Consider the following 12,974-nt stretch of genomic DNA (forward strand, 5'->3'; position numbering starts at 1 on the left):
GGGATTTAAATAAGGGATGTGATATTGCCTATAGGTTCATCCCAAATGAACCTAGAGAAACCTAGGTGAAGCAATAATGAATCTAATAAGATCCACCAAAACCCAAAATGAACCCAATATAATGATTGCTTCTTTAATCATTTTTTAGCCTTTGATTTTCATGAAGATTGAAAAAATATGATCCGTAACCCTAACAGTGACTTGTTAAGAATTTTAAAAACTAAAAAAAAAGGTCTATCTTATTCTAAATGATAAGCCATAGAAGAAAAGATCCGGAATAAATCACGGAAGCTGCAAATTAATCACAAAACAATAATATTCCCAAATTTTTCCCTTTGTTAAATGCATTTTTTTTGATACATCATTGACCACTGCTTTTACTAATTTTTAATGATTTAAGATGAATTTTTTACATTCAATCATGACTTTTTGCGAAATAAATGTGTTGGATTTCACTCACTCACATGGAAGGGTTTATACCCACACATTTCGCCTTTATATTTAATTTTATTTGATGGTTGGCTCTGATGATTTTGCAGTGTGACTTTCTTTCCTCAAATGGGTTTGCTGCAGTGTTATCCAGGGGCATGTACCTGACATAATTTGATCCATCCCAAAAACAGGGACTATGAAAATAAAATTATAATGTTTCTATGATGGTCATCTTAGTTGGTTTGAGAATTTTCCTTTTCCACATTCTGTTAGTGAGTGTTCTCTTTAGAAACATCCTCTTGTAATATTTTATAAATAGAGCCTTTCTTCTCTATTGTATATATTGATTTATAATAACATGGTACCAAAGCAGGTCGATGGCGTTTTTATGTCCAATTCAAGGTTCGTGTTTTGTCTTTTAGCTCACATTTAATGGCATTTTTTGGTCTCTTCACAGTGGATTTGCGATTTTGGGAAGTGGTTTTGAAGACTAGCGGATCTACTATTTTTGTACACCTATTAAGATCATAGGTTCAATACTTGGTTTTTCTTCTCGGCTTTGGTCTGTGTTTGGTAGTTTTGTCAAATTCTATACATATTGAAGTCCAATGTTTCAACATATCGCATTTGGTTCTGTTTCAGTTTTATTATTATTTTGTTAAAAAAATATGTTTGGGTTTTAGAACTTCTTTTCTACAAAATTATGGTTGTTTTTATATTTTTTCCCTAAAAAATTATGGTTCAGTTTTATATTTTTTTCCTAAAAAACTACGTATGGGTTTTTTCGATTTTATCCTCGAAAATCGTCGCCAGGTTTTTAGGATATTCTTCCCCAAAATCATGTCTAGATTTTTACAATTTTCTTCCCAAAAATTGTGTCTAGGTTTCTTTATTTTTTCAAAAAAAAATATGACTAGTGTTTCTGGTCTGAGGGTTCTTTTATTTTTTCAAAAAAATAATATGACGTGTTTTGAGTCTAAGGGTTTTTTAATTTTTTATGAAAAATGTTTGTAAGGTTTGACGATTTTTCCCCCAAACATTGTGGTTTCTTGTAGTCAATTTTTGGGTCATAGTTCTCAATGCAAAAGTTTTTGACGATTTTTTGAACAAAATTGTGGCTATTTTTCTTAAGTAATAGAGGGCTTGGCAATATTTTTCACAAAATCGTGGTTTCAGGATTTTGCCAGTTTTCCCTCAAACAAAAAATTAATGCTTTTTGAGAAACTGATCTCAAAGGGATAGCTTTGTTTCCCAACACCAAGTTGGAACAATTGTGGATATCATGGTTATATCCAAAAAAAATTGCAGAATCAGGGAGGGTCTCTGCAGTAGGCTCATCTCATAGAGTGATCTAAAGAGAAGAGGGCAGCCTTCTATAAATTTGTGACCAAAAGACATGCAAATTATGTCCTTTGTAGGGTAGCTAGCACAATGATCATTAAAGGAGGGTATTAAAATAATATTGTAATATTTCTATAATGGTCATCATAGTTGGTTAAGAAAGTTCCTTTTCTGCATCTTGTTAATGAATTTTTCATTTAGAAACATCCTCTTGTAATATTTTATAAATAGAGTATTTCGTCTCTTTCCTATATATCTTATTTTAATGACAGAGATGTCCCAGAAACTCAAAAACATATCCCTCGTTGTCCCATTGTATTAATGTTTGAGTTTTAATAATTTATTTGACTTCAACTCTCATGTGAACTCCCAATTTAAATTATTCAACACAAACATTATATATTACAGTTCTATAATGGATATAAGCAAACTTTATCCATGTTTTCATATGAATATTCAAAAATTCTTTATATATTTTTATTTTTTTCTATTTTCTATATAGCTGTCTCCTCCATCCACTAAAATAGCAAAAACAAATCCATCCCGGAAACCCATTTCCCCGTCCCTCCATCCCAGAAACTCAAGGTAATAAAGGTTTTTTGTGATTTCTAGAGTCCAGGGTTTGCCACAATTTCATTTCCAGATTACTAATATGTGAAATAGATATTTCAAAGTAAAAATAACTAATAAAGAAAAGAAAAACTAGACTTCACATTTTAAGCCACTGTAGAAGTCAATATTCTATTATTATAACAATCTAAATCGGATTTTGCCAAAGCATTTTGAAGATTTTGGATTTCCAAATTTTATCAATCTCATAATCAGAATGTGGTATGGATGGTAGGCTAATATACTATTTTTATGTACAGTCTTGTAATTACTACCTTTCAAAACATAAATCTCAACAAGAAGCTACTGAAGTCTCCTTCTCTCTAGGTTCCTCCCACCAGCCTTCTTCCGGATGAGGCTTCTTGTCTGTCCCTTCTTCACTTCTATCAGCATAAGCATGCCGCAGGAGTCACCTCCCTCCAGATCTCCAAGTTCTCAGCCCCACTTAGTCTGTTAGTAGAAGCTTCTCTACCAGTGGTAACATTTCGGCATGATTAGAAGAGTTTCTCAAATGCTTGCATTCTCCAATTTCTCCCCCTCCCCGAATGAATCTATCTATGTTCCCTAACTATCTCCTCCCACCCACTCCTGCTATCTTAGTCCAGCCCGCACAGCTCTGGCAAGGTCTAGCTCCATTTAGTAAACTATGGGCTGCAATTGTAATTATTTTTATTTACCTAAATTTTTTTGTCAGGCAATGATAAGCAAGTTTTCAATAATTAAATACAAAGGTAACTCTACAAAGTTCCTTTTTGGACATCTTATTTTCTCTATATATCCCTATGCTAATGAAATGCCTTTAATTTCAAAAGCAACAAGTCTTTGTCTCTTTTTCCACATTGTTTTCAAATCTCAATTTTCCCTGTTTTACCCCACTTAAATCCTCCAAAAAATTTAAAAGATCTTATACTTTTGGAGCCTATTTTTTCCCATGAAAGAATTTTGCTGCTGGGTGCAAAATACAAAACGCACTCACTATTTAGTGCCATTACATGAACTGTGTCAAAATTTGACCAGCCAGGGTTACAAGATTGTTGATAATTTGACAGATTTCCTACACATCTGTATTGAAAATTGACTAGCCAGGGTTGCAAGATTGTTGATAGCTTTTCCGACACATGTGCAACAAACAATTGGCTGGCAAAGAGATCGCAGAGTAAGATTTTTGGTACAGAAGAAAAAAAATGGTTGTTTTTCCTGCATTTTTATTTTACAAATGATCTCTCTTATTTTATTTTCAATCTTCCGTGAATCAAAATATATATATATATAGACAGATAGATAGATAGATAGAGATTTTTGTTTGTTTTGAATGCATTGTTTAAAAATCAAAGTGCATATGTGCAGCAAGGCTCTTAACCTAGTTCATTACCTAAAATGAAGAAATAAAGAATGAACTTTTCTATCAAGGTACACAATACAACTGTATAAATTTAAAATATTAGTAGTTGCAGGGTAGGTCTACTTCAAAAATGTGTTTATGTTTTATCGTCTCCAGATATTAAGCAAATCCTGATGAAGAACAAGTGTGGTATATAAATACAAGCAATATGACTGGGGAAGGGTAAAATCACCTGACAGCTTATACACTTTGGTGGATCATGGTTGAAGATCATTTCATCACAAAGCTGAACATACACCAGAAATTTAATTTTATTAGGAATTTTTCAAAGCAATGGTCATCAGCTAAAGTGCCTAATTACACATTTCAAGTATTATTACCACCGGTGTCTGATTAGAAACACATCAAAGAGAAATGCAAAAGCTGTCAAAGAAGCTTTAACAGCCAAAGAAACCAGAGTACAGACCTGGAACCAAATTTTAGTTTCACCTCTTGATTCAGAATTATTTTGAGAAATTTTATAAAACCTGCATCATATTTCCCACCATATAGAGATCAATTAAGAAACAAAACCAAAGCACAAGTATCACTTTGTGATTCATCAAATGCAAAAGAAAACACAAGCAGCTTAATCAAATATCACTATCGTCTATTATTATCTTGTGGGAGGAAATTGATTAAAATCAAAAACATAAGAAGTCCACAAGGTTTTGGTTGCAACTCTCATCAAAACATTCTATAATTGAAAAATAAAATGTTTGCAAGATAATCCCTACCTACCAATCATTTCAGTAGCCAAGAAAACAATGCTAAAGATTAAGTTAAAACAAATACAATGAGCTCTATTGTATCTACAAAATTATATTTTGAGAATCTATAGATTAAAATCTAAGTAGTCGAATCGGATTATGGGAATGGGTATAGGTACATGGGTATGAAACACTGTTATGGCATAAAAAAATTTAGGGTGTTGGGTACAAGTACCAGTTTTTGGTTGCAACTCTCATCAAAACGTTCTATAATTGAAAAATAAAATGTTTGCAAGATTATCCCTAACCACCAATCCTTTCAGTAGCCAAGAAAATAGAGCTAATGATTAAGTTAAAACAAATACAATGAGCTCTACTGTATCTACAAATTATATTTTGAGAAGCTATGGATTAAAATCTAAGTAGCCAAATCGGGTACGGGTACATGGGTACGAAACACTGGTACGACATAAATTGTTTTAGGGTGTTGGGTACTGGTACCGGTACGTCCACATATATATATATATATATTTGCTGCTAAAAAACATGTCAATATCAAAAAAAAATTAAATTTAGAATTCACATACCAGTACATATGCTAGCAATTAAACAAAACCATTACAAATTTCCTTAGTTACCGATTTGTGAAACGAATCCAATTCGGGCACGTGAATCAGATCTATGGATTCGTGATTTTTTTTCCCAATTATGATTCGTGGAGGATTCGTGTATATTTATATATATAAATATATATAGATACATTATATATACTAGAAAATGAGAGAAATGTACATAATTCTAAAACTAAATCATTTCAAAGTATGAATCTATGATTCTAAATCATTTCATAGTATGAATCTATGATTCTAGTATGAATCTATGAATCAAATCCATAATGATTATAAGAAAATAATTGAAAATAAAAATTAAAAAAATTTGGAAGAATCCAGCCATGGATCCGGATCCAACATCTAGGGCATGAATCCGGTAACCAAGCAAATTTCAGATTTTGAAACATAAGTAATTTAATGTAAAATTCAGTTTTCAATATCAAAATGATCGAACTAGTGTCATGAAATATAGTTATTGTTTGAAGTAGAACTAATACTAGAAATCACTGATCAGCTCACTAATCAGAACCATATGGGTCATCATCAGTATCAAGATTGTCATCAACATTGACAATAGATGATTAAATCCCACTGGTACTTGCACTAAAAGTATGCTGGCTACTTAAATCCTCCATCGGTAGAGTTGGTGCACCAATAGAAAGATCCAAGTCAATAGACTCTGGTTCTACATCCCATAACTTTGCTGCCCCTTCCTTGTACTCATCATTTTTGTGAGTAAGAAGGCGCAAGTTTGAATGCACATAGACTAAATCCTCAGCTTTGCTTGATGCCAACTGATTGAACTTCACTAAATGGATGAAGGAGTATGTACTCCAATTTCGTTCGGCTGAAGATGAACTAGCAACCTAATGAAGCAAAGGAAAATCTCATTGGAGTTTCTAAAATTAAGTAAATCAAATGAGTTTGTTAATGTCAAAATGACAACCAGATTTAGAGTGTATACAAATTCATAAACTTACTTGTGATAAAACTTTGATTGCCAGAGTTTGGAGGTTTGGCAATTTGTAGCCATTGAAGTACCACCAAGAGTGAGCATCCTTCCTATACTTATCACAAATAGCAGCAAGACTATGACCAGAGGATGATACAAAATCAGCAAATTCACTTGTAACTGCATCCTCCATTTTAATATCAGGGAAGAGTTTAGCAGTAGTTTTCCTAAACCCTTGACCTACTTTTGCATTACGATATGGTGGCAACCTTGTTGGCAAAGCAAGAATCTCTTCACTATAATATTTGGGACTCAATGAGAAGGCAAGAAGATGGAGTGGGGTGGTCATTTTGTTTCATCGCTCAACACAAATTGATTGCACCTCTTTGAAGAAGATTTCTTCAAGGTCTTGCTCTTTTGCATTTATGATAGATCTCATATTCTCAATCATAGAGTCTATTTCATCATAAACCTCCCCCAAGCATGGCTTATCCATGTCAGTAAAGCGTATCATACTTGGGATGGGCTCTGTGAAACTAAGGTATTCTGCAAAATTCCACCAAGTTTCATCCAAAATTCTTTTCCTGATATTTGTTGCCCTCTCACTTCTGGACTGCCTCCATAAGTTCAATTGTTGGCTGATCACCATACTAGAAAGTGCATCTCGAGCATTCACAAGCCATCTCAAGACAATTGTATTCGATGCGAATCTAGTCTCAACAACCTATCTGAAAATTTAAAAACAAATAATTAAAAATAAAAAATATGTACATATTTAATTTTGCTGAAATAAATAACTAAAGTAAAACATTAAAATGTAGTATTTGATTTTTGAATTACCTTCAATAGCTCCAACCACGTGAATGATCTAAAAATAGCTTGTGAGAAGTGGTGGTTTGTTATGAACATTTTGATATCTTGAGCTTCATCATAAACTATTTAATCCAAGCTATTTTAGTACCCAACTTTTGGAGCATGAAGTTGAGTAAATGCACAACACAAGGTGTCTAAAATATATTTGGGAATCGTGTCTCAACTAACATACCAGCTGCTCTACAATTCCTTGCATTGCCCATTACAACTTGGACATCATTTTGAGGGCCTATCTCATTAGTGCATTGTATGAGAATGTTAGCAATAAATTGTGCATCCTTCACTTGGCCCTCACAATTAACAGCTTTTAGAAACAATGCCCCTTTAGGGGACATTGCAATCGCATTAATTAAGGGTCTATTTTATGCATCCCTCCACCCATTAGAAATAATGGACACACTTGTTTCTTTCCATAAGGCCTTAATAGAAGCTAATGCAGCTTCTATATGTTTGACCTCCTTTGTCAATAAAGTGATACGAACCTTCTCATAACCTGGGCCTATGTACCCCTTTGGAGCTTCATTTATTTTTCTTACCATGTCTTGCCAATAGGGCGATCTAATAGCATTGAATGATAAACTATTTGCATAGAGGCACCTAACAATCGCTTCATCAGCAATATCTCTAGCATCATTATTAAATGCCATCTCCAATGGTCCTCTTGTTCTCTTCGGATTACTAGTCTTATCTTCATTTCTCCTCATAAATGGATGGCTTTCTACCACACTATCAAGAGCAGCACTAGATGTATGACTATGAGATGATGAAGCATGCAACTTCTGTGAGCCCCTTCCTTTGCCTTTAAGCAACGGATATCCATACCTACTTCCAACCCTTACATCTACTTCCTCTTGTTCCTTAATATATGTTGCTACTTTAGAAACTAGTACAAGTACATTATATTTTCCTGGACAAGTTTTTATTCCCTTTCCAAGAATTGCACACAAATGCCCTTTCACTCGGTTGTAGGAACTTGTATACTGCACGTCACACCCGAGACATATCCAATTACATGTCCCTCCACCAAGAACATGCTCTAAATTGTTCACATGCCTCCATAATGGTGAAGCAGGGTCAACAGTGAATGAAGAAGTACTGCTTGCCATAATAACTGCTAGAACAGGAGCACCCTACAATTATATAGAAAAGCTTTTAGAACAAATAATTTCAATTAAATTTAAATAATTATACTTAATAAATTTTTGATATTAAATGTGACATTCAAATATTATATTTTTTACTCTTAAATTGACACAAAAACCAATTCTTTACCATTTAAATTTACTTATATTTACTTTATCTACTTGTTTCACTTATCAATTTAAATTTTAAAATTATATATAAGAATATAAAATAAAAATATTTAATAAATTAATACTTAATAATAATGGAAAATATAAAATTTTAAAAAAATTGTTTAAAAAGATACTATTTTTTTTTGATTGGTAATATTGGTTTGTATTAATATTGATAAAGAGAGTACATTATATCGGTATGGCATCAAGCCTCACACTTTAAGCTACCCTTCCCCTTACATATACCATTAGGTAAATATAACACCAAAAAGAGTATTAACACTCTGAAAGTACAAACACCCACCCATACATTATCCAAACTTTCAATACCACTGTCTTCATCATTAGTTACACCTTGAACCAGATGGTCGCTTCCTCTCGAGTAAATGTTGGGGTAGCACAATCATCCTCCACCGATAGTCCCTACCCCATCCTGCGATGCTTTCCCCTGCCTTTTCCTTACTCTAGCAGCAAAGAAGCATCAACCCACATCCCCTCTATAGTTGACACCCCTTCCTTCAATTGAGATTTCTTCACAATCTGATGGCAGAGTTTTTACCCAGGGGCCAAAGTGCTTTTCCTCGTCGTCGCCTTCATAAAACCGTGCCCCTCCTCCTTCAACTTCCAAATGTTCTTGGCCATATAATCCAAGATCAATTTCCATCCCTCAACAGCTTTTGGGATATGCACTCCTTGCGGATTTGAAGATGGCCATACCACCAACGGTTGGATAGAGAAATCCCCTATGCCAATCAATCTCAAGGATTCGGTGCCCATTTCAATTCCCACCCCCAAAACCTCTAGTTCAATGATTTCATCTAGTCCTAGAAGCCATTGCCTGTCAATGCTTGTAGCTACCACCCTTCAAACTTCATCTTCTGATCCCCCCACCAATAGAGCAAGCGCCACAAACAGAGAGGCCACGTCCAGATTGGACTACCTCTTCCAAAAATCGTCCAAATACTCTGGCCCAAACAGCTACTGAACACCCTTCATAAAGCTTGGGTCTTCAAAAACGAAAATGCGTTTCAATCACCGCAGAGAAATCCAACATTCATAAGTCTTGTTGATATCAATTTTTGTACCACTACGAAACATATTAGCAATTGAATACTTGATATGGAGTATCAAACACACAATTCCTCTCTTGAAAAGTTAATACTTATGAAGACATAAGCAATAACTCCAATGTTCCTTACACCTGTGGATACTAACTTAGTATATCGATGTGATTTGCTAGTAATCACATAGGTGGGCTTACATTATTCATTCGAAGATAACTTGGTTCTTGGTGAAATGATGGTGATGGTGATGGTGATTCGGTGTGAATGTCAGATGATATTGATGGAGAAGGTGATGGTGATGGAGGGTGAATGTTCTTACGACTTATGTCTTTCCAACTTTCCTTTTCAAAACTCCAACTCCTAACTACTTGTTATTCTACTCCTACTCCTATGAATGGAAGATTAGCAAACAGACGGAGATCGAATCTAATGAAAGTTAACCAGCGGCTCCACCTCTCCATAGATGCAATGATTCAAAGGAAAATAAACTAGTTTACCACGCAAGGCTTCCCAACAAGCTGCTAGGGTGCTAGTGGCCTAGTTATTGATCCCTATCAAACATCCACTAACGCTACCATGCAACTATCCATCTACTCTTAATCTTACTTAGCAACTTGAAATGAAATCTATTTTAGCAACTTTAAAATGAAAATCTTATTCTAACTAGTGGAAGTAGAAACCATGCAACAATACCAAATGTTCTTAATCACCATGCAAGTCACAACAATGATAAAGAGAGGCAATTTTGGCATTATCTTATGCAACAATTTTCTCCGACCATTACAAATGAGAGTAAATGGCCTTATATAGAGGCCAAAATGTACAACCAACAGTAGAGATAAAGAGGCAAAATCGACGATCCAGATTGAATCCTAAAAACCCTAATTAGGGTTGCCACCCCATCGACCAATGAGAAGATGCCACCTCGCCAATGGACCAATGAAAAAAGTGAAAAAGTAGCAACCAATGAGAAGGCACCAAAATGGTGGCCAATCAGAATTAGAACTTGTCCTACCCTAGAAGAAAGAGAAATTGCCACTTAAGCTTACATCAAATGATCTTCTAATATAAATCTCCCATTTTCTTTCGTTCTTTTAGCTAAGGCAATGAACCTAGCTAGCCTTTCATTGACTTCCTCCATGGGAGGGCAAGGTGTATGCTTTATCTTGAGCTCAGCTGATTTCATCATGCTGCTTGCTGCCTGTAGTGTCTTTTCATGGTCCTTCTCATACTCTTCTGCAAAACTGATGAAGGCATTGAGGGAGGAAAGGATGCCCAAATGTTTCTTCTTGATAGCAACCTTTCCTAACTGATCCAATCTTGATCCAAGTCTTGTCTCATCAATGTCCTCTTCTCTGATGTCTTCAAGACAAGTGCCACTCCAACATCGCTCATTCATGGTTGAAATGGAAGTGTCGACGCTTGGGCTGTGCTATGCAACTGCATTTTGTATCTCCTCGAGTGTTCTCAATCTAGTAGTCAAGGCAACAAACCAAGACTCAACCGTACTCAATCCTCTTTCATCAACCAACTTGGCTCCTTTCCAAATATGTCTCTGGTAGCCCAATGAACGCCTCTAGCCTGGGAATAGCTAAATCCTAGACTGGAAGGAAATCCTTCCACTCCTCTTCAAATATTCTAAATTTGTTTCTAACAGTCACTAATGACCGAAATGTTGAGATAAAGGACGGCAAGAAATTCCGCCCATCTTGGATTGTATCATGGATCCAATCCTTGACTTCATGTAGCTAAGCTAATATCTCTTCTAGGTTGCTCCTGCTGTCTTGAGAAAGCGATACCAGGTGCAACTATTGGATAGGTTGATAATCTCTCCAATATTTTTTCTCGGCCTCCAACTTTATGATCCTCTCATTTGCCTTCCTCAACCTTTCTCTAAGCTATACCTTCCTGGATCTCCTCACATTCCATGTCATCTGTGTTTCTTCCCAAATTATGCTCCACTATCTTATATTCTTGGGCTGCAATCTCATCCAATGCCTTGTTGACTGTTGGTATAGCAATTTGAACCTTTCGGTGACCATCATTGTCGCTCCTGATTACCTTTGCCACTCTTTTTGCCATTTATTTTTGGTTCTCACTATCACCCTTTTCTATTAGTCCTTGGATGTCTTCAATTGTTCGGGCAGTTACTACCTTGCCTCTTAGCATAAGCATTTGCCTTAACCATAGTGGTGTGGTGCATCTCCCCAAATCTGGATTCGATTCAACTAACAAAGCATCACCAACGGCCTCGGGTGCCTGATTTATTGCCTCAATATCAATCGGCCCATCTCCTTCTTCACTAGTAACTGCCATGTCATCTCCACATTGATTTTCTAAGAGAGAAGAGTACTCGGTGCTATTACTATAACCACTTGACTCTGAATCAGAGCTCACTTCTACCAGGGTCCTTTGTTCACTTGTGTTATCTTCTTGGCCTCTAGCCTCAATTATACTTTCCCTTGACAGTGTTGTGTGTTGTCTCTTAGTTGGAGGTTCCGAATGTTCTTTGCTTTTCTCTACCTCCAAAGCTCTCTTCTTGCTTCTAACTGCTTCCTATTGCTGGCTACTTCCTTCACCCCTCTGTCCGACTGATTCTGTTGGGCATTCTTTTGGCTTCATCTTCTCATAAGTAAGGGGAATCCTTTGACTCTATAGCTTCCTTAACTTTCCATTCGAATTCAACCAAGCTAGTTTGCAAGAATAGCCAAGCCTTGCCTAGCCTCAAATATGTTCAAATCTCTCCTACTAATCCGCACTTTCTTGAAATTGCAAGGCTTCTTCAATCTTAATCTTCAATCAAATTCGCCCTTCACCCGATTTCATTCTTCACCAAAGCTTGCACTTCAACCTTTGCCAACTTGCAATCAACTAGAAGGGCTAGGACCTCATGTGGAATTGCTTCTAGTTTTGCACTGCCCTAAGTTGTAATTCTAGATTTTCACTTATAATTCTAGCCCAATCTAATATGCCCCTTCCATTTGCAATTTCATCAATAAAGAAGTACATCTAGTATTCGGATTGCATACTTTGAGCTAGGCCCATGATTTGGTTGAGAAGCACCATGAGATCACCATATTCTAATTTGAAGTCTACCACTATGAGCCTCAATGATTTGGTGACTCCTTTCTTTCCCTTGTATAGCCAATCTTGTTTTAGATGCATGAAATAAGCTTCCTGGTTATCCTGAAATGACTTGGCTACCTAATCCATCATCACCACTATCATGCTCTTGTACTAGGGAATGTTAAATGCTTCTTCGATCGCATGTTCGCCAATGTTGGCCAACACCCTCTTCCCTTCATCAAAAATGATGGATTTACTAATCATATCAAACCTGGATGCGCACTCCATAACCAACTCTGGACAAGGCAAGATAGGAGGAAAAGCTGTTGCGTGCACAATTCCACTTCTATATATCTTCTTTGCCAAGGGAGATTGTCCTTCCTTTAGTCTGTCCTTTACCTATACCATATTTATTGTACCGACATTGGTATCGGTTATTCGCCTCATTTTCAAGAAGAAAGTTGTTTTGGGCATCATATCCTCTTTGTCTTTCTTAGTATTTGTTCCCTTAGGGTTTTTGCTTGCACTAACATCTACCATCCTAAACACTTACTTCTGCCCCTTCATTCTAAGTGATATGGATTACCTTTATCGATCGATCTCCAACCTTCTTTCTATCGATTGATTCTACACTTATTTC

General features: G+C 35.8%; 1 protein-coding gene across 3 annotated transcripts in view; it reads right to left on the minus strand.

Annotated features, from left to right (window-relative positions):
* Positions 1 to 12,974, minus strand: part of LOC149549294 (autophagy-like protein) — a 172,612-nt gene that overhangs the window by 126,503 nt on the left and 33,135 nt on the right. For all 3 annotated transcript variants that reach the window (XM_089792741.1, XM_089792740.1, XM_089792739.1), the window contains 2 exons: positions 4,191 to 4,251; positions 3,957 to 4,010 (listed from right to left, as the gene is read on the minus strand). In XM_089792741.1, coding sequence (XP_089648867.1) covers positions 3,957 to 4,010; positions 4,191 to 4,251 — 115 coding nt within the window. The remainder of the gene's footprint in view (positions 1 to 3,956; positions 4,011 to 4,190; positions 4,252 to 12,974) is intronic.

Source organism: Cupressus sempervirens, chromosome 7 (genome assembly GCF_028749045.1).
Source record: "Cupressus sempervirens isolate cs-2001-9-10 chromosome 7, ASM2874904v1, whole genome shotgun sequence".
Lineage (NCBI taxonomy): Eukaryota > Viridiplantae > Streptophyta > Pinopsida > Cupressales > Cupressaceae > Cupressus > Cupressus sempervirens.